Genomic DNA, 21,101 nt, shown 5'->3' on the forward strand with positions numbered 1-21,101 from the left:
TTCAGCAATAGCATGAAGGTTAATGACAGAAACTGGATTCTGTATTTGGGATTGAGTGATGCTGGACAAGATTTCAGATTGAGAGAAGAGTGGTTTGAGAGTGGCCCTGTAGAGAGGGATCTGGGTATGCTGGTTGGCAGTAGGCTAAACATGACCCAGCAGTGTACACTGGCAGACAAGAGGGCAAACCATATTTTAGTTTTTACAACACAGTGTAGGCAGCTGTTCAAAAGAGGCAATTATCCCACTGTGTTTACTATTGGTGTGGCCCCACCTTGAATACTGTGTGGAGTTCTGGGCTCCACGATATAAAAATGATGTTAAAATACTTGAATGTGTCAGAGAAGGGCAACAAGGCTGGTTAAAAGGGTGCAAGGCATGTACTAAGGGTTTGTTAAGGTTGAAGAAAAGGAGGTTGAGGGGTACCTCTACAACTTCCCAAAAAAGTGGAGAGGGAAACGATCATCTTTTCTCCCTGATATCTAGTGACAGGATGTATGGGAATGGCTGAAAGCTGTGTCAGGGGAGGTTCACACTAGACACTAGGAAAATCTTTACCAAGAGGTTAGTTGGACACTGGAACAGGCTTCCTAGCAAGGTGTTTGATGCCCTGTTCCTGACAATGTTTAAGAGGCATTTAGATCATATTCATAATGATTTAACTTTGGGTCAGCCCTGACAGTTGGACTCAATGATCTTTGTCTAGGTCCTTTCCAGGTGAAACCATTCTGACTTATGAATCTATGTATTTGACAAATAAATTTACAATGCAGAGTGAATATATAAATACACTACAGCAGTTGTTTTCTAATCTTTAATTGTACTAAAATGTGTTTGAGTGTAGCTTTTTGTTGTGGCAGAGTAGCTTTTTAAGACACTAATCTCTTCACAAAAATATGCTAGATGAACGGAGATCACACACACAAAAAAAAAGATAGGGAAATAGTGAATGGACTGAAGTTAAAAAAAATCACTGCCTTTTTTTTTTTGTATTTATTTTAATTTATTAATTCTGAGAAATTTATTGATGGTGCTCTTTCAAGAGCTTAAATAAACATAGTTGTCCAGGCAATGTGTAGGCAAGAATATTATTTTATTAGGTGGTGCGTGGGTATAGAGATTCTATATATTTGACACGAACTTTTTACCAAGGCATTTATTGATATACCCCCAACAAAGGAGGTTGTCTAAAATCACACAGTTGCTTTTTTTATGCTTTCACTAATGAAGCTAATTGCTAGGTGCTGTTCAAGAAACATAGCAAGCTCAGTTCAGAAGAATATTATTGTAAGAAGAAAATGTTTATAACATTGTACTGAAATCAAGTAAGCCATTTAATGAGATTAAAAGCTGATTGCCTGGGCCTCTGAAATAAGTGGATCTGCTACCAGAGTGACTGAGAACATTGATCCTTTCCTTTAAATACTGGTGGAAAAGCCATCAGGCTTCAGATCAACCTTGAACCACCTTTTCCTATGGATGCCAAAGAACTTCTTCCCACCCCAAATTAAATTTGCAAACAGACTGGTTTATGGATTTGTCCTGACCTCGGAAGTATCCTTATTGCCATTCTTTTCAAGAATGCCACTAATGGTCATAGCACATCCTTTGCTCCTCTGCAGAGCGCCCTGTAAGTAAGTGCATATGGCAGGGTTGACTGTTCTTCTTCTTAAATACATTCACATTAAAGCTCTGATAATTGCTTACAAAATTCCCTGTGGGATAGGTCCCATTTACTTTTTCTTGGTTACAGGGGTAAGTGTAAGTCATCAGGTGGTCTTTAAAGGCTGTGTCTATAAAGGAAGTTTAAGCATTAAGCAAAAGAAGCAGTCTGCCTGTGTTGAAATTTTCTCGGACAAATCAGAAGTTGTTCTTAAGCATTCTGGATTTCACACCAAACAAACTTCTATTACACTTCATGGTTTTTTTTTTTTGTTTGTTTTTTTTTTTTTTTTTAAGGCTGGTGGGAGAATCATGTTTAGAAACAGAGCATAGATGCTACTTGTTCTTCCTTCGTGCCAGATGTACCCATAAAGATCACACGTTTCTTGGCTACACTGCAGACATGGGGCGAGAGTCCAAAGTCTTTGTATCAGGGCTATAAGGGAATTGGAGACTTATTCAAAACATTAGTTTGGAAGAAAAGAGTTATAGATGTTGTATGGGTTTGTTTGTTAACAGTGAGACTTTTTGTTTTTGCATTTATAACTAGAATGGAGAGATGTGATGAGGATCAATTAATGCTTAAGTTGTCAACTCAGTGTTGTCAACTCTAAATAGTATCAATACATTTCATGAAGTGGTGACTGCAGAAACTTGTGTGGTTTTTTTTTGGATACACATTTCTGGCAGAACTAAGGCTGTCTTTTTCCTCCCAAATCAAGTTGTTCAAGACATAGCTGAGAAAACAGTGTATTGGTATTAGTTGCATTCCATGGGTGAATGCCATCTCCTAACTCCTCAGCAGTTGCTCTATCTCATGTGAAAGTTGAATATAGCAGGTCTCATAATATTCCAATATCTGCTGCACAGTGGATTTAGAGATACTTCATTTTCTTTATTGTTGTTTTTTATCCTTTCAGTAAGGAAGTCCATATACTCCCCTTTCAGCACAGAATATGCACAACATCCATGTGTCTGGGTTGTAGCAATTTTTAATTCACAATCTCTTCACTAGAATAATTTTGTAAAAGCAAGCAACTGGGTGACAGTAAAATTCAAATTGTTCTTGAATTACATGATGTCATTTAAAGGATAACTGGTTATTTTAAGCATGCTCTAATTTGAAATGTGAATATACTTCATTGATTTTCTTCATTATTTAATGATAATCCCTATTTGTAATATAATGAACTTGTATGTTGTTTCTTAAAGAGAGACAATAAATACCGCTTTATGCATCACTATATATTTTTGTAGGGGATGGTTTTGTGAGTTTACAGGTGAGGAAAGGAACAAGTTCAACTGCCAACTTTGTCCATCATTCCATACAGTCTTTGTACCTTGGATGCATCTTCAGTGCTAAGCTTAAAAATGTATATTACTATGAAAATGCCTCAAAAGTGTACTTAATTTTAATAATTTAAGGAGCAAGTTGAACACTTGCATAGAAATAATTTAAATAAATGGTGACAAATAGCTATGGTAAATAGGAAACTTAAATTGTAAATACTTTGTGCTATTAAATATGATTACCCTGACTAAGCGATATGTCTTTTTTTTTTTTTTTTTTTTTTTTTTTCTCACAGCCTGTGCTTTCCGTTACAATGGGCTCTCCTTTGTCTACCTCATCTACCTCCTGCTCATTCCTCTGTTTTCAGAACCCACAAAAACAACAATGAAAGGTAAGACATTTCTTGATTTATTTTTAAGTGTCTGTGCTGGGCATAGTACCTGCAAAAGCCTTACTGGTGTGTTTTTTTTCCCCCTCATTAAGTGAGCTCATTTGTTATATACATGTATATACATCTATCATGCTATAAACTCGGACACTGCAGTTTCTCTGTAGTCTGGTTTTGGTGTTGAGGGACTTCCAATCTTGATGGTTTCTTTGTTTGTTTTTGCCTCAAGGTGCAACTGGGTACTGAGGGATCCTTTTATGACATTATTTCACTGGGAATCCTGAAGTGATTTGGGTGAAAAATGAGCTTTCAGAAACCACCCAAAGGCATCTTACTGTGCCCAAGGGCTGGATTCATAGCTACTTTTAAGAATTAAATTTGGTCTTAGATTTTTTCACTCAACGGTGTTTTAGATACTTAAACACCATTGTCATCCTGATCTACATTATACAACTGCCTTAATAAAAATAACAGAAATGCCTTACTGATAGAGATAACAATGTATCATATGCCTATCAAACTTTTACAATTTTAAATATGAAAACAGTTGTGCCAACCTATGAAAACAGAAATTTCTATCTAGTATTACATTCTTGCTCTTTGTAGGGCACCTGTTGTCTGTAAAGGAATGACTTCAAAGTCAGCAGAAATGGCTGTGTAACAGCTTTGAGACTTTAAGAGTTTGTAATCTGTTGGTGAAATTTGTATTCAGGGTACAATCATGTCTTATCAGCTACTGATGTCACTTAGTAGCCTGTTGGATGAGATTGCAGATGACTGAATTTCAAAATACTCTTGCTGCAGGAAACATTCCTGTTTCTGCTCTCCTGATTCTCCTTCAGATTAGTACAAAAAAAGAATACTGCACAATGCTAAAGTCAAATGGACTCATCTCGCATCTTTTCTGATGGAAATAATGTGAAGACTGTCTCTTGAAAAGTAAGTTGGTTCCATGACACCACGAACAAAAAGGAGACATTTAAGAAATTCTAATGCTGACTTTGGCATAATTCTACTCACAAATTCATTGTCACGGATGATGGAAATTTAGACTATTTTAATCAACACAGGTTCCTAAAAGAAACAAATTAGAAAATCTAGATTCCAAATATAGTGATGTCTGAGTTTAGAGGGCCTCTATGAAATTCTTGCCCAAATGGTTAGTGTTTTTTCATATGAAGAGAAAATAAATATCCTGTTGGCATACCAGAATGCTCCCCCAGACCTTTCCAGAGTGTTAGAGGCAGTTCTTCTTCTAAACATTCATTTTTGTGTGCCGCTGACCTACTTCCCAAAAGGAAATAAATGTATGAAACTTTTGAGTTCCCTGAGGATAGTTCTTGGGGAGTCTCAAGTTCTAAGTTCTGTTTTAGAGTAACTCTGCAAGCTGTCATCCTTTTTTCTCTTTACTGAGAAGATAGAGAGCAAGCAGAACTTCCAGAAATATCTGATGAACTGTTAATTAATGAGTGGCACACAGTGATGGTACCAATCCTGATTTTCACAAATGGAAGTTCAACTTACGTTGTCCCAATTTTTGCTAGTGTTTTCATTAACCATTAGCTTAAGTAGGAAGAATGATAAACTGAAGAAAACCATCTGTCTGTGTGTAAGGTTTCTGGTCACGTGGATTTTCACCCACTCTATGTATAGGGGCTCTTGTATAACAAAGAGCATTTTCTCCTCCAGGTCCTTGCATGGAGAAAAAAGGCAGAGTTAGATTTGTGTTGTGGAAAGTGTGTACTGGCCTATTCTAGTTATGACAACTCACTGTTTTTCTTTTACTTTGGCTAGGATGGATGCAGATTTTTTTTTTTTTATTTTCAATCTTTGAAGGTCTTACTGAAATTATATCCTGTCACAGTGCATGTCACAGACTTGCTTCATTTAGAAGAGCATCTGTATTGAATTAACCTATTTTGCATTCTTTTTTTGGTTTTATAGTTATTTATATTATGGTTTATAATTATTTCATGTGATTATAATAGCATCAAATGACAGAGGTTTGTGCTATGTAGTTTATATACATTGACTACACCTGAAGTAAAGGTGAAGAAGTGGAAAGGATTGCATGAGGGTAGTAGTATTGCTAGACGTTATTCATAAATGGGATACGAGTTATAGATAGATCAAAGTAAAATTTCCAAAAAGTGTTTACAGTGGGATAAATTTGAACTGGACCAAATTTGGAGTCTTTGAGAATTGCAGTTGAAGTCTTTTGGCAGAGTGAGAGAATTAGTTAGTTGAGAATTAGGGCTCTTTTGAGAGCTCACCTGTTAGCTATAGAGTTCAAATCTCTCACCCCTGGGTGAAGGAGCCATCTTCCCTGAGCACTTCTGTGCAGAAGGGGAAGAGGTCTGCTCAGTAAATGTATTTCATACCTTAATTTCTATGCTTCTGTTATGTTTCTCCATATTCTTTTACTTCCACACATCGGTCTTAACCCGGTTTCTACCAGTAAATCTAGGAAAATAACATATTGTCTTTTGGCCAGGACCCATACCAATTGGGTGGTCCAAGTTTATGTTGACTGTGTGGAGCCAGAAAAAAGAGAGCTTAAAAATAAATAAAATAAGAATAAAAGGTAGGAAATCCCACCCTAAGTAAGGGTGTCAGTCATTTTTAAAGTGGAAAATTACAAGGACAGTATGAGAATGAAACATCTGTAAATGCCCATTAGTGAGCTGAAGCTTCTCTTAAAAGTGCTAAAGGTGACAGCTAAGGGGGAGGCACTCACTGGGGAGGTTGGGTGCAGCTTCCCAGCTAATATGCAGAATTATATAATTCATAGAATTATATGTTACCATGTTGTTTTTGTGTGTTTTATTTTTGCTGCCTCTTCTGTACTATGAGAAGTGACTGACAGGATGAACAGAGCCATTTTCTAGATGCCAAGACGGATTGTGGAGAAACATGCTAACCTTCTACAGTCTAAAAAGTTAATTTGATTAAAACTTCCTGTGTGATTTGATAGACGCTAGTTTGCATCACTGATGGTAGAAATCATTCTTCAGAGGGGATAGTGCTTTCTTAGGATTTTGGATAATTTCCTTATAGTATCTGTCATTGCATTAAGTTGCTCATAAGTTTCATGGTATAATGTGCTCATGAGACTTAGTTTCGCAGGTGAGTTCAATATGTCTGAATGTAACCACTTTGGTCCACCATACCTGTCACCTTTTCAAATTTTGTGTGTGTGTGAGACAGTATTTCTTTCTACAAAGTGTGGAAGGATTTTTTTTTCCATGTACAGAGGTTGGAAAAGAAAGGGGAAATTATAACTATTTTAACTAAAACCAGCCAAGCCACCATTAAATCAAAGAGTCAAAAGTTAAGTAAAACAAACATTATTCAAAAACAAAACAAAACCACAATGTGCCTATATATTTTACTTCTCTTTTTATTTTTTTATTTTTTTTCTCCACTTTCATTTATTTCCCATAAACAATATTTTTGAATCTTCCCTTCCATTTCTGTTTTGTTAAAATCATTGGTTTTCCTGAAGCCTTTGCTTTGTTTGAGTAAGTCTTCTTAATCTTCTGAGCTTTCTCCATTAAAGTTTTCCTTCCTTGTCTTCTCCTGGTTCATTCAAATTCCCAGTCACAATCTCTAACAAACTTTGTCACCTCTTGCTTCTGTCTTTCATCTGTCTTCTGAGTTTATCATCTTACAGTTTGCAGTTACTAAATTTATTCAACTCCTATCTGCCAAGCTTAAGGGTTTTCCTGACTGTAGAATTAGGAGCTCCATCATCTGGAATGGATAATGTCAGCCTAGATTAATTTTTGTTTTGAAGGAAACCTAAACGCTTAGATGCACTGGGGAATAATACTATGCTCTCTGAAATAGTTTGAATGGTGTTTAAAGCTTAGTAATTTTTTCCTATTTTTTTCTTAAGCATTTAATCTCTAAAATACAATTAATAACATAATATTAGTCCTTTAACTTGGGGAAGAGGCACAGTCTCCTGTCTCTGCATATTTGTTTCAAGATATTACCTTGCCTATTGAAAATACCAACCTCTTCTAAAGAAAATGAAATGTCCTTCAGTTAGATCTGAAATGCTGATTTACTGAAGATTTAGCAGAACATGTTTGGCTACAAGAAGTATTACTTAATTGTCCATGAAGCTAGCTGAATAAGGGAAATTGTCTTTATGAGCTTTTATGTGCAACTAAAAATGTCTGTTTAACTGTCTTGTTCAGCTCTATCTATTATTTATAATCCTTGAAATCTGTGATTACAGAGTTGATTATACAGTGAAATGTACTACTGTGCCTGCAACAATTATAAAAAAGAAGTTCATTGCAAATAATATTTATGTCCAGAAGTACTTCAAAACTTGATTAGACCACTTTTTCAAAGGTTTCTGATGAGAACTGCTTTTGAGGTAGATGCCTGTTTGCATGCATTGTAACACCATGTGATTTCGGCAGTGGTTTTCTATATGAATTACCTCTAAAATCAGCAACTGACTGATTATCTGTTTCATTGGAGATGACACATAGACAGTAAACTTTAAAAAGCTTTTTTTAAAAAAAGTTTAAAAGTCTACTTTCTAACTTCTGATTTACAGATGGTTATATTAGTGAACTTTTTGTTTGCGTCTGATGTCAACTATATAGAGGTCCTAGTCCTTATTAATGGCTTATACATACAGTGGTGACAGAAATAATAAAGCATGACCATATAAGTTTGGTCTGTCTTGGACCAGTAGCTCATCAACATTACTACATAACAGTTTTTTGTGTGGCTTTTCTTTTGTGTGTAACAGAGGTGAGTTTGCATGTAGTTAGTTCCGTTAACTTTATTTCAATTCATAATTTCTGATATTCTAGATATCAAAAATAGGACTATGTGGCCAGCCACCATGTAAATAATGATAATAAATAGTTAAAAAATAATAATAAAAAAATCACGTATGGACTGGATTTTGCTAACTGTTCATGTTAGTTAGGAATGGAATTGCTTCTGAATGGAGATACTGCTCAGCATGCTGAAACTTCTCTCTCTTTGGTACTAAAAATACTAATATAGCACAGATCCATAAAAATGATGTTCTAAAAATGTCTAGATCAATGAAGTGATGAATAAAATCTAAATCACAGAAATGTTTAATTGAGTGTTAATTTAAATGTTGCTGAAACCACGGTAAAGAAATGGAATAGGAGATTGTTTTGCAGATATGAAGGGACTTGTGATCTGGAATAATCTGCATAGAACTGCAAGATGAAGAAGGGCTACAGTGGCAAATTTGGATCACCAAATATAGCTCAAGAGGTTTCAGGACAGCATTGATCCAAATGAATATTGAAAAAAAAATCCACAAACATTGTTTTGATTTACCTACATGCATATATATCAGTTTAACGCATCTGTCTTATGACCAGTCTTTTTACTCTCAGTTGCACTTATTTTCTGGGGTTTCACACTGACATTAGATATCTAACTTAATATTCAAAGTTATGAATTGGGTCAACCTATATTGTCAGTGAATAGTAATGTGGTGAGTACTATGAGTTGACTGTTTTAGCCTCTACCGAGTCCAAAAATCTTAAATTAGATTCTTAATTTTAGACCTCATCTACATCACATGGTATTGAGATTTCTGAACAAAATGAAAAATTATTACATGAATATTGTCCAGTAATTGTCATGGAAGAGAAAATTAGTTGGTAACTTCCTAACCATGAATCCTTGCACTTCATGGCTGTGTGGTTTGTTGTACAAAAATATACCTTCTATTTCAAAGCAGGGCATCTACTAATACATCTTCAATTTTAACTTTTCAAGAATTTTTAAACATTGTTTGTGAAAGAATTGCTGTCCAAAGCATATATGCAGAAAGCATTTGAAAATAACTTCAGGAAAAAAAGGCAAACCAAACAAACAATAACGACAACAAAACAGCCAACCAGCCAACCAACCAAACCCCCCCAAAGCTAAAACACTCACTGAAAGCTGCGTTTAGAAATTTTTTAACAGAATTCCCTTCTCTCATTTGTCCAGTAAAAAAACATGTTCTACTGACGGCAAATTTGTTATTCAAAACTGTACAGGAATACTGACGAAGAATGACACGTTTAAAGAATACATGTATAACATTCTTATGCATTCACTAACAGATACATTGGGCTAGTCTTCAATGTCTGCTACTATGCAATGGTGATGTTTGCAAACTCACTCATCTTTATCTGTGTTGAAAATGTGAGAAAGATCCTTAAACTTTTTGGTGTTTTTAATCCAGTTTGAAACATTTTCCCAGCAGCACTAGTAATGGGATTTGATTGAAAACAGACATTTTGTAGCTAATTTGGGTGCTTTTGAGCATTCTGGTTTCCTTAAAGTACATGCATCAAAAAATGAGTTTGTAAGTTGGAAATACCAACTTTGATTTTGGAAAGACTTCCTCACATGGTTTCTGTTGTCTGCTTTGAACAGAAATTTAGCCAAATGTGCTTAGACGTCTGAAGGCTTAGATGTCTGTTACTGCTTCAGTCTAAGGAGCTGGTTTTAGTTCAAGCAGTTGGAGTTCATGACTGTTTTTACTTTCATCTCTTAACAATTGTATCACCTACTATTAGTATAATATTATGAGGGTATTGTACTCCAAATAGGGGATAAAAGTCACCTGGTTTGACCATCTAGAACTGTAGCTAAAATAGCAGTACCCATTTTGTGCATGGGCTGTATGGTTGACATCCTGTTCTCCCCTGCACGGGATAAAGGCTGTACCTGCTTACTGAATTTTTAGTAGTACTGACAAATTGTTCTCTGCACTTCAGTTCTTCAGGATGGTTTTCTGTAGTGCCTGCCATAAATTGATAGGCCATGGGCCTAGCCATGCCCTAAACTTGTTGTGAGTTAAAATGTAAAAATTTGCTACAATGGGAAGGACAGAAGATGCGTTTTATGTTTTACAGAGCTTATAAAAATATATTTAAATACAAAATCTTCACATGTTTTTGGGTAGAACAGCTTGAGTTTTCACCTTTTGAGAAGCTTTTCTTCCATGTTTTACTACAGAAATGATTGTTTCATTTTTATTTTTTTTTTAAAAAGGAAAAAAAAAAAAAAAAAAGATTTATTACCTGTTACCCTTAAGTGCTCAATAGAAAATACTCTGGGCAATAATAAAGATGCTGACTAAAGGGGATGGAGAGCTGTTTAAGATGTCCTCAGAACTACTGAGTGTCTTTGTAGAAGCCTGAAGAATTGGTATGAAGATTTATTTATAACTTGGAAAATGCTTTTCAGCAATTAAAAATGGAGTTTCTACTGGATTGGGCATGTGTTTTCCTATGGAGGCATGCCAGGCTACTACATAAACATCCTTTGGCTCAAAATAGTGCATCTCGGCTAGGTTTCTCCACTTCCAACATTATAAGTATTCTCATGGGAGTGAACAATGGAGTGTGTTATTTATAATCTGTGGGCCAAATCCTGAAGTACTTATTCATGGAAGTTCTAGCAATGGATGAGTGAAAATGAAGCAATGCCTTTAAATTAACCAACCTCAAAAATTCTCTTGCATCTAATGAGGTAGAGAACTTTCCTATTAGTTATACTCTGTGCTTTCTCACTATTAAGAAAATGTTTTGATATTAAAGAAATGAGATAAAATGCTTTCCAGCTAAGTGGAAATGTACTCACAAGAAGCATTTCACTTGACAGCAATGAGTACGGAAGTCTTGCATCAGTCTTATGTTTCTGCATATGATAAATAATACCTGTACTTTTCTCATTGTTTTGTAATGCTATTCCCAAATAGGCTTTTCCACTCTGAGATGGCCGACTCCAGTTCTTGGATTGTTTTACTTTGTGGCTTCCACAAAATAAATTGTGAGCAGGGACTCCCATTATGTGGTTGATTATTTGATGTGTCTCCAGTTTTCATTATCACTGTGCCGTCAGGATATGAGTGCCATCAATGTTTTATTTTATATAGCTTGTAAAAGTTACTTTTCTAGTTTATCTTTTGTTGTCTTTGCACAAGTGCTAAAGTCATTAAAATTTGGTCAATTACCTTCCTTTCCATGAAGTATGTGCAAAATAAACCTTTTACCACTTGCATGTTTGGAAGGTGAAAGTGCAAAAATTAGAATCTGATCTAGAAACAATGTGGTAAACTGAGAGAGTTTGTTCTAAGGTAATGCTGTTCAACTAATGCCATGAAAATCTAAGGAGAAATTTCTGCTGTTAGATAGAGGAAGATGAAAAAGTGTGGTTTAGACCCAGCTGTGTGCACTGACAACAGTGCTGTCCTGAATGTGCACACTTGCTCAAATTTGGGATCTGATGGAGGCTTACTGTGGATGTGAAGAGATTTTAAACTCTGAATGACCTTGTGGCATGGTTTTAAATTGAATTAAATAATGAAATTATAAAAATGGATTTTACAAAATCATATAAAAATAGCAGCATTTTAGGCTGTAGAATAAGAGTATGCATCATGTAATACTGCAATCCTAAAACCGATCAGTCGGCCCACAGATTTAAATGAAAATAAAATGGTGCTGAGTATTCCAGTGAAGAAAGAGTTCAAGAATTTGTTCTGCTTTTTGTACTCTGAAGAGTTAATTTATCTGAGTTAAATTCTGTGCACTTTTTTTAGCTTGTTGCATATGCAAGTGACTATAGAGTTTCACAGTTATTTCTGTGTTGGTTGTGACCAGTGGGGTTGTATACATTTTTTTTGTTCACTGGCTTAAATTTATGTGAATTATTTGTGTATATCTCATCTAGGATCCACACTGTTGATATACACCTGTGTATGCTGTATGTCGGCAGAAGCTTGTAATGAAGTTGATGGCTAAATGTTATAGCCTTTTTTTTTTTTTTCAGGCAATATACTGAAAAGCAGGTTCAGCCTTCAGACGTAGCCAAAGGACATGATTTCCTTGAGCAACTTTCCACTGCCCTCTGTAGCTGTGACAGTGCTTTGCAGTGCCAAGCCAGCTGCTGGGAGTGTGGGAGTGGGAGACCTGCAGCACTCACCTCCCTGCTGCCTCAGCCAGCTCAGCCTCCAACCCAGCCCCAACCCCGTCCTTTCCTATAGTAGGAACAGACCAGCCCTTGAGGCAGCAAATTTCATTGTGCCTATGATACAGTGGAAAGGGATAAAATTATTATTGCTGAGAAAGGGGGAATAAAAATGCCTATGGTGGTATAGCTTCTCGTTCTGTAAATCATTAAGCAGACTGTAGGGAAGTAAGAGGGATATTGTTGAGACTACAGCTACTGTAGAGTCATGTAGAAGTCAAAATAACATTGCAGAAAGAAGGTAAAATGTTGATAGGATCTGGCTGGTTTCAGATAATACTAGAGGGGAAAATCAACATGGAATTTTTATGGAATACTATAAATTGGATGATGAGTGATCTTAATAATCGCACAGACAAATGTTTATTTTTTGCAAATTCCCAAACAGCTATTGACGTGTGAATAACCAACCAGTGTTATTTTAAAACTGGTTTTGGAGGGACTTAGGACGTCAGAGAGAGTGGGTCTTCGGTATTCTACTTCTGATCCAATGTTAACAAAAAGCAGCCTTTAAAGTTTTCTTAAGCTTAAGTACCAAATAAGTTTAGGTAAACTAGATAGTGACTGAAGAGCTTGAGCATTTCAGGGTGGCAGCATTTTTGATTTAAAATGCAGCAACATATCTAGAACTCCCATCTTAAGCACAGGCGGCTCTTAGGGTTGAACTCCAGACCTAACTTTCTGACCAACAACACCCACAAAGAATATTAAGAATGGGATATATTAAGAATAAAAGAGGGATAATCTAGATAATCTGTAAATAAATAAATAAATAAATAATAATAATTATTTTATATATATATATATATATATATATGTCCTAGAGGTCAGGAATTGTTAGCTTGACTTCTGGCAAATTTTATTTAATCCTTTATTTCATTCCTTTCATCCCTCATCCCTGCAAAGCAAATGGAAACAGAATAAAAATATGTATTACCATATGGATATATGTAATAATGGAGAAGTGTGGCTAATAATACAATAGGGGTGGAATAAGAATTGAACATTGTCTAGGTATGGCCAAGACAAGAGCGTGCTTCAGTTTTGAATGCAGGCAGTATTGTTAAATAGTGAAAAAAAGCATAAGTAAGTGCCTGCTGGGAAGGAGGCTGGGAAAAGGAACACTTCCGTACTTGAGAAAGAAGTAAGAATGCTTAAGTTTTAAAGGCTGAATAATCTCCTTCCTGCAAGCGACTGTGATACCCTAGACTGAAGAATGAAAATACTGTGTCAAATGCTCAAAAAGAGAGGGGGGATAATCTTGCATAGGAATTACTTGAAGTTGTATTTTCCAAACTTTAGAATTAATTTGGAAAAGAAGAATAAATAAGTTGGGGGAAAAAAAAAAAGGTGAAATGAGAATGGCTTTTCTTAAACTGTGTTGTGCTAAACAACCTAGATAATGTTCAGATTAGGTGAATTCAGGTGAAGTGCCAAGAAGGACTGTGTGGAGCTTGCAAACATTTATACTAACTTACAAGAAAAAGGAAGAAACAATGCATCTCATATATCTTAAAATGACTTATCTGTCATTTATCTATGAGTAATTGTTTTTGGTTTGGGTGGGGAGACGTTGAAGAGGGAGAAGGGCATTTTGAGTTGAATGAGAATGCTTGCACACCATCTAGAGACTGTATACATGGTAGAGTTTCCTAGGTGTCAGCTTCTAATAAAACAGTGAACATGAAGACCATCTAATTTTAAAGTGGAACATGATCCATTTATGAACCAGAATGTATCCTGTGGTCATCTGTGATAGTGGGAAGTAGAATTTGGTGATCCAACTGATGACTCCACATTAACCAAAATTACCAAACATTACCAAAACCCACATTACCAAAATTATTTGCTTAACCAACCCGTGTATAAGCTATGGTTTACAGAAGTTTACTGCCCACATCTTGGGTGGTTTGAGGAAGGTTATTGGGTTATGTTACACTAGACTTGAAACTTTCTGGTAATTTGCTTAAGGTAGGTGATAGACAGTGTTAGAACACTTTGGAGCATTATCATGGTCATCATTACTGCAGTCAAGGGTTCAAGAGTCTGAGGAACTGTAGTTTCATTTATGCTAGAGGAGGTATTAGAGAATTATGTTTAGGTTTTGAAATAAAACAATAGGAAAAGTAGAAAATACCTTTTGGGCCCACTTTTTCTCATTTCTAATACCACTCTATATTACAACCATATTTTGTTATGTTGTCATACATAAAAAGGACAAAAAGTCAGTAAACTATCCAGGTATGTGTTTTTATTATTATGATTGACTTGTAGGCAAGAGAAATTCCAATAAAAGCACTGCATCAATATATATATATATATATTATTTTTTTTCAAAGGCAATGCTGCCATTCCTATTTATTTTGCTGCTGCTCCTGCTACCTTGTTTGAATGCAGTCACACTATAGTTAGGCCTGTCCTGAATCTACCATATAGCATGTCAGTCAACTAGGTAATGTCTGTAGAAACATTAAGAAGTCAGCCCTGGGCTGTATTAGCCAACGAGGCAGGTGATGACATTAGCATCACTTCTTATTGCAATGCCTTGGCAACTTTTTTTTTTTTTTTTTTGCTATGAATTACTCTCTGATAATTCCAGAAATTTGTCCACTCAGCTAAATGACATTTCTTTAAAGTTCATACGTAATTTATATTTCTTCTGTGTTTTCCTTCTCATCATACCTCATTTTATTTCAAATAGTTTCTCATTAGCAAGAGAAGGACCTTCTGTGTCCCTTACATTGAGGGCTGAGCATGGATTTTTTTTTTTTTCATTCCGTATTTCCTTATACATGGAAGAGTGTGCTCGTATTTTAACAGTAGAGTATTATGAGGGAAAATAATACTGGCTCTAGAATATGGTAGGTGTCAAGACCTCTTTTATCAGATTTCAGAGCTGGGCCTGACTTCTTGTGTCTGATCCTGTGTCTATAATGGATTTGAATCTGGAGTCTGAATCCCTAGGAATTTGGAGAGCCCCAAATATAGATTTAGATCATTTTTACTTCTTTGTAGATCAGTGTTTTACTTTCATGACATAGTGGTCCTCAGAAAGAGAATCTTGACTAAAAGAGTGATGTGGCCTTTTCTTTTTTCTTTTTTTCTTCCTTCTCCCTGTCAGTTGTATGTTTTAAGATGTTTGGGGTTCCGGGCTCTGTTTCCTGATCACCCAGTGCAGTGATTTGTGTTCCTACTGCTGTGTTCCTTTCATGAACACAGAGAAGGTGTTGTTCTTGGGCACCGCCCTCAAATTACCCCTTGGTACTTATTGGATGAACAAGAAGCCAGGAGGGCACAGTGCATAGATACTATTTATCGAATGCTTTTTTATTAAGTTTTTGAGAGAGTTAAAACGAGAGTTAACTAGCAAATGTTTCAGTTGTGCTTCTGATTGTTCTGAGAATTTTTTTCATACTGCAATGATACAGACTCTGGCATCTTGAACTGTGTGTAGAGAAATGCCTGTGTACATATGTGGTACTCCACTCAGTCTGAGGACCTGATTGACCTTCATGCACATCGCATGAGTGCAGGATCTCATGCCCAAACACAGGAGTGGTCTTGGGTCTTAGTATCTCAATCCTCCAGGTCCTTTTAGTATCATCTAACTGGCTTCTCACCTGTATGTGCTTTTCTTGATATGCCTTGTTTCTCCAGTCCTAACACAGGTTGCAGCTGACAGGAAAGTTTTCCAAACCACTGAGAACAAAAAGGTGAAGAAGGATGTCCCATCCTGCCATTGCCACTGTCTGAAATGTAGGCAAGCTGCCTGGAGTTGCAATCACAGGGACTGAGACTACAGCAAGAAAACTCTTCATTTAGAAGCACTCACAAAGCTTGGATTAAATTATTCATGATAAGACTTTTTTGTCACTACTGTTTATATTCCAGTGACAGTTAATGTGAGTTGGACTTGTTCGTAAAATAAATAGCATTCAGCAGGCTGCTCAGGGAGAGGGTTGTGAGCACATGTGTGTAACTGAAAGCAGTAACAGGGTGCTGATTCATTTGTCTTGACATGCCAACAGCCCTACCTGACTCTGTCATTAAGCTAGGGGTTGTCCATCAAATATTTATCATGCTGGCATTCCAAAAGGCTTTTAAAGGCCCATGCGAATAACACTAATGGGCAGGACAGAAGTTTTTGGAGCGTTTTCTTTTTTCTTTTTAATGATGTATGTGTGAGGGTTTATGCTGCTATTTCAGGTGTAGCTTACTGATGTTACAGTGAGAATGAGACACCAGGGTAAAAGAATTGGTTTCAAATTAAATGGACTTTTTTTTTTTTTTTTTTTTTTTTTCTGTCATAGTAGAATAGATTGGGCCCTCGTAGAAATTACCTATTTTTCAGTGCAAGGATGTTTAGCTGGTCAGCTGTTGCTCACTACTCTGACTTCTGCTACTTCCGTGGGTCTGGTTTATTGCATCTGTCTTAACAACTAAAGAAATGTTTTCTGAGAAATAAATAGTTCCTTGACAAAGATATATTGTAGAAAGCAGCTGCCTCACTGTAATGGGAACCTTAATTGAAAGGATTATTGCAACAAAACATTTTCTAGTTGTTTGTGTTGGATGATGTGGCTGAGAAGGATACAATATAGTAGCAACTTCTAAACAGGAATGCTAGCTGTTTTGCTTTCTGCTGGACCGTCAGTGTAGCTAAGCCTGAAGATCAGTTCATTCCCTGGGGACCAAATCTGCTGACCTTACTCAGGGAAAACACCCACTGGCAGTGGGAAATTTGCTTCTGTAAGCAGTGCAGGAAGTGCCCTGTAATATATTAAGAAACCAAGTAAGCCCGTAAGAAACAAAACGAAAGGCATTTAAACGCATTCTCATTACTTACGGAGAGAAGGAAGCAGAAAATTAATATGCACATGCTCCATAATTAACATTTTAACTCTGGTCTTAATGTGATTTAAGAGGAACTGTGAACTCTTGAAAATGAAGCTGTTGGTGCAGATGCAGAGCTAGGTGTGCAGTTTCTCATTACTCAAATGTTTCTGCTCTGCCTCCGGATGAAACGGAGAACTTTAAAATACATTCCCCCCCCCAAGCAGATTTGTCAACATCCTGTTCTAATTCAGAGCAGAGACCTGAATCTGGTTCTCCTGTATCCCAAGAGCACTTGGCTAGAAGCTCTTTTCTGTTACCCCTCCCCTTCTTCTCCAAATCCGTCTTCCTAAATATTTGATTATTCTCACAACATGGAGGTGCTCCAGTACCCGATGTCCTCCTAGCATCTGAGTGGTCCCTGTATGCATCTGAGGAAATGGGAGAATTATGAGATTTGAGAATTGTTTGAGAATTTTTCACTTGTTAAGTTATATGACAGTGTCATGTAACAGGCTTGCGAAGCATGTAAAATAGTAGCAACGGCTTAAGAGATATGTGGTCTCTTCCTGATCCACTCTCTCATACCCTTCCCTTCCATCTTCCCTCGTTATATTCATCATAAAAGTCACTACAAAGACAGTAAGTCTGTAATATCTGCCTGATCATTACATGAGCTAAATTTTTGTTTGAAGAAGTTAAGAAACATTTTCATTTAGGGGTTTAGGGGCAAAACACCTACTTGTGTTTCTGTGCTTTCTTAGAGATTATGTTTTCCCCTCAAACTCCTTTTTATTCTTTTTTTTTTCCCCATGTTTTTTAATGTAACATACATTACTTAGTCTGTTGCTGATTGTTATTGTAAAAAACAACATTCAATATTTTTAATATTTAAATAATATTTGAAGTATTCATATTGGGTCTTAGTAGATCTCCAAAGAATCTCGCTTTTACAGACCATTTCAATATAATCTTGTTGCACCTAACTTGGCCAGCAAAATAAAGTCTCCTTTTCTGAGAGCTCTCAGTGAATAAGAGCTTTTGCCAAAACAAAAAAACAGAGAGGGAGGCAATGAATTTTTCATCACAGTTGTACAGTACTCTTCTGAATTGTATTCGTTTGTACAGAAGAACAAAATTAATGAGTAAGACTGATCAGATTAGGTAAGTTTGTGTAAAACCTTTTCAGAAATGAAGAAAAAAAATGTTCATATTTTCATGTGATTTTCATTCAGTTCTTGAAAAAAAAACTTTGATGGAAAGCACGAATGAGGATAACACTTGCAGTTTTCATTGTGTTAAACTGGGGGGAAAAAAGGTTGAAAAGCAATAAAGAGGCAGTGGAAATCATAGGATTTTGTGGCCAAAATAATATTTTCCTGTCTTTATGTTGGACTGTTGTTAGGACTGTTTTAATAGTGATTTTTTTTTTTTTTTTTTTAATTCTGTGCTATTCATTCTGATAATGCAATGTGATACTTGTACAAGGATCCAAAGGAATTTACTCCTACTATGATTTTTTTTCCCTCTTTTTATAGACAGAGATATAAAAGAAGAAACCAAAAATAATGGAGCAATTCAAGTCACACACATAACGGTCACCTGTGTAAATGAAGTTGTAAAATAAACAGTAGCTGCAACACACAATCCTTCAATCTCAACTGTTCATTTAAAAAACTCGCTCCTTTGGAAAAACAATAATAGGGTCTGCAAGGAAACACAAGATTAATTTAACTTACCTTTTAAATCCTTTCTTTGTTCATTCATAAAATTCTGTGGCAAAGCTGCTGAGGTCATTGCCTTCCCCTGTCTCACACAGGGCTCTAACAAATTCTGAGCCTGTTCTTTAATTGATCTTTCTGGGTGCACCGTGATTAAATTCTGGGAAATTGCTAAACTATGAGTCACGTCATAAAAACCAATTAGTGGTTGGTTGACAGTTTGTCTCCCAGCTGAAGTCTCCAAGTTTCTGTTAATACCACATCAATATATAGGTTATTGCTGGCAAACGGCTTGAGTTTATTTTGTAGAAGAATGTTGTGCAAAGTCACAAAGTTTATGTTGGATATTGCTAGCACTAAAATAGTTTTGTCTGAATGGTGCACACTGTCCCTGCTGGCTTCATTTGACTGGGCCTAATGCATATTGAAGTGCTGTGATGAGTGGGGAAAACCAGCTTTTGAGAAGAAAATTTTTTAAAAAATTAATCTCTTAATGATTTATATATATGTGTGTGTATATATATATATACATATTTGTGGTGGTTGATTTTGATACAGGCTTTTCCTTTAGCAGCAGCTTTTGGGGAAGTTCAGATGCTTCATGCAGAAGTTACTTCTGCAAGGTGGCACTGTTGTGTCTTTCCCCCCAGCCCCCAGCTACTGTGGTGAGCTGTGTGTTGTTGCAGGATATTTCACAGCAGTCCCTTCTTCGTCCTCCTCTCCATGAAGATGAAGGACAGGAAATAAACTGAAGTGCTCCTTTGGGGTCACTGTGTTCTGGCACACAGTGAGGGGAACTCCAAGCCAGGGAAATACAAATCTTCATAGAATGAGCTGTGCACTGCTGTGACCTTTAGGATAATGATGCTCTGATTCAATGCATTTCACTGTAGCCTGGCTTTGATCACTTAGGTGCTATACAAGTATTTCCCTGTTCTCTTCTGTATTAGGTGTATATCTTTCAAAATTGAAGTTGGTCTCAAGAGCTTACAATATGAAACGCCTTTAAAAATGAAGAAACAGCAAACAAATGTGGCAATAAACATTTTTGGGGTGGTGTTGAGAATTTCACTTTTTCTCCTCTGGGAAGTAGATGCTATATTTCGCAGATACTTTATATCTGGGATATATACTTTAAATCATTACTAGTAGCATATTCCCAAGCACAGTGCTTTCCCTTACAAAATTTAAAGCATAAAATGGGCAAGTGGAACATGCTAAGAAATTCTTTCAAAAAGAAAAAAAACAATCTGGAGTTGAGGATTCCATTTATAAAGTAATAGAGTAATATTTAATAATACATATAAACAAAAAATATATGTATACATAAATTAATAATGTATAGATTAATTGTTTTTACAGTAAATTTGGAGAATCCTCAATTTATAAGCATAGCTATAAAACCTAGAATGTTCTGACTGAATTGGCCCATTAATGTTACTAGAGCAAACCTAGTTCACAGACATGAGCTCTGGTGACAGACGGGTGTAAATATACAGCAGATTCTTCCACTTGATTCTTCCCACTATGAAAATTCATAACATAGAGCAAAATCTTTTTAAAAAGTGTTTTGGTTTGGAGTAAATGTGCTAAATGTTATTTTTCACATTAGCCATGAGAAAGTTATGTGTCTGTCTTTGCATTTAGTTTAAAATTTTTGCTTTGTTTACAGCTAGCAGTCTGCTTCAGTATAACCACAAAGAGTGATAAACAGAAGCTTTCAGTAAGGAGAAGTTTACTCCATAATGAACACGTTTGCTTTTAAGTGGAACTAAGAGTTTATTAACTTTTTAATTTTTTCTCAGATGCAGATGCTGGCATCTAGAAAAAATATCAGTTGCATGCAGATACTGGCAAGCAGAAAATTCACTCATTCAGATTTGTGAGATCCCGTTATAGTCTTCTATAATCTTAAATCTTGCAAGGAGGAAAGATAGTATCATGCTATTAGAGCACTGAATTAGCATTGACTGAGCAGCACTCAGTAAGTGTCAAGGAGTTAAATGGTTAGCTTGGCTGCTGAAGCCAGCCTGGTTCCAGGCAAAATGCATTCTTGGTCTCTGTGCTAAACTGTCTGCTGCTGCAACATTTATTGCTCCTCTCTCTGAAATTTGGTTTAACTGTCCTTACAATGTGCTGTCCTCTGCAGTATGGACACTGTCTA

At 36.1% G+C, this 21,101-nt stretch overlaps 1 protein-coding gene across 1 annotated transcript in view; it reads left to right on the top strand.

Moving 5' to 3' along the window:
- Positions 1–21,101, top strand: part of PIEZO2 (piezo type mechanosensitive ion channel component 2) — a gene marked incomplete at both ends in the record, with an annotated part of 307,245 nt that overhangs the window by 52,683 nt on the left and 233,461 nt on the right. Inside the window, one exon of the mRNA XM_084281658.1 lies at positions 3,249–3,344. Coding sequence (XP_084137784.1) covers positions 3,249–3,344 — 96 coding nt within the window. The remainder of the gene's footprint in view (positions 1–3,248; positions 3,345–21,101) is intronic.

Source organism: Netta rufina, assembly GCF_964035555.1.
Source record: "Netta rufina genome assembly, chromosome: 2".
NCBI classification, from domain to species: domain Eukaryota; kingdom Metazoa; phylum Chordata; class Aves; order Anseriformes; family Anatidae; genus Netta; species Netta rufina.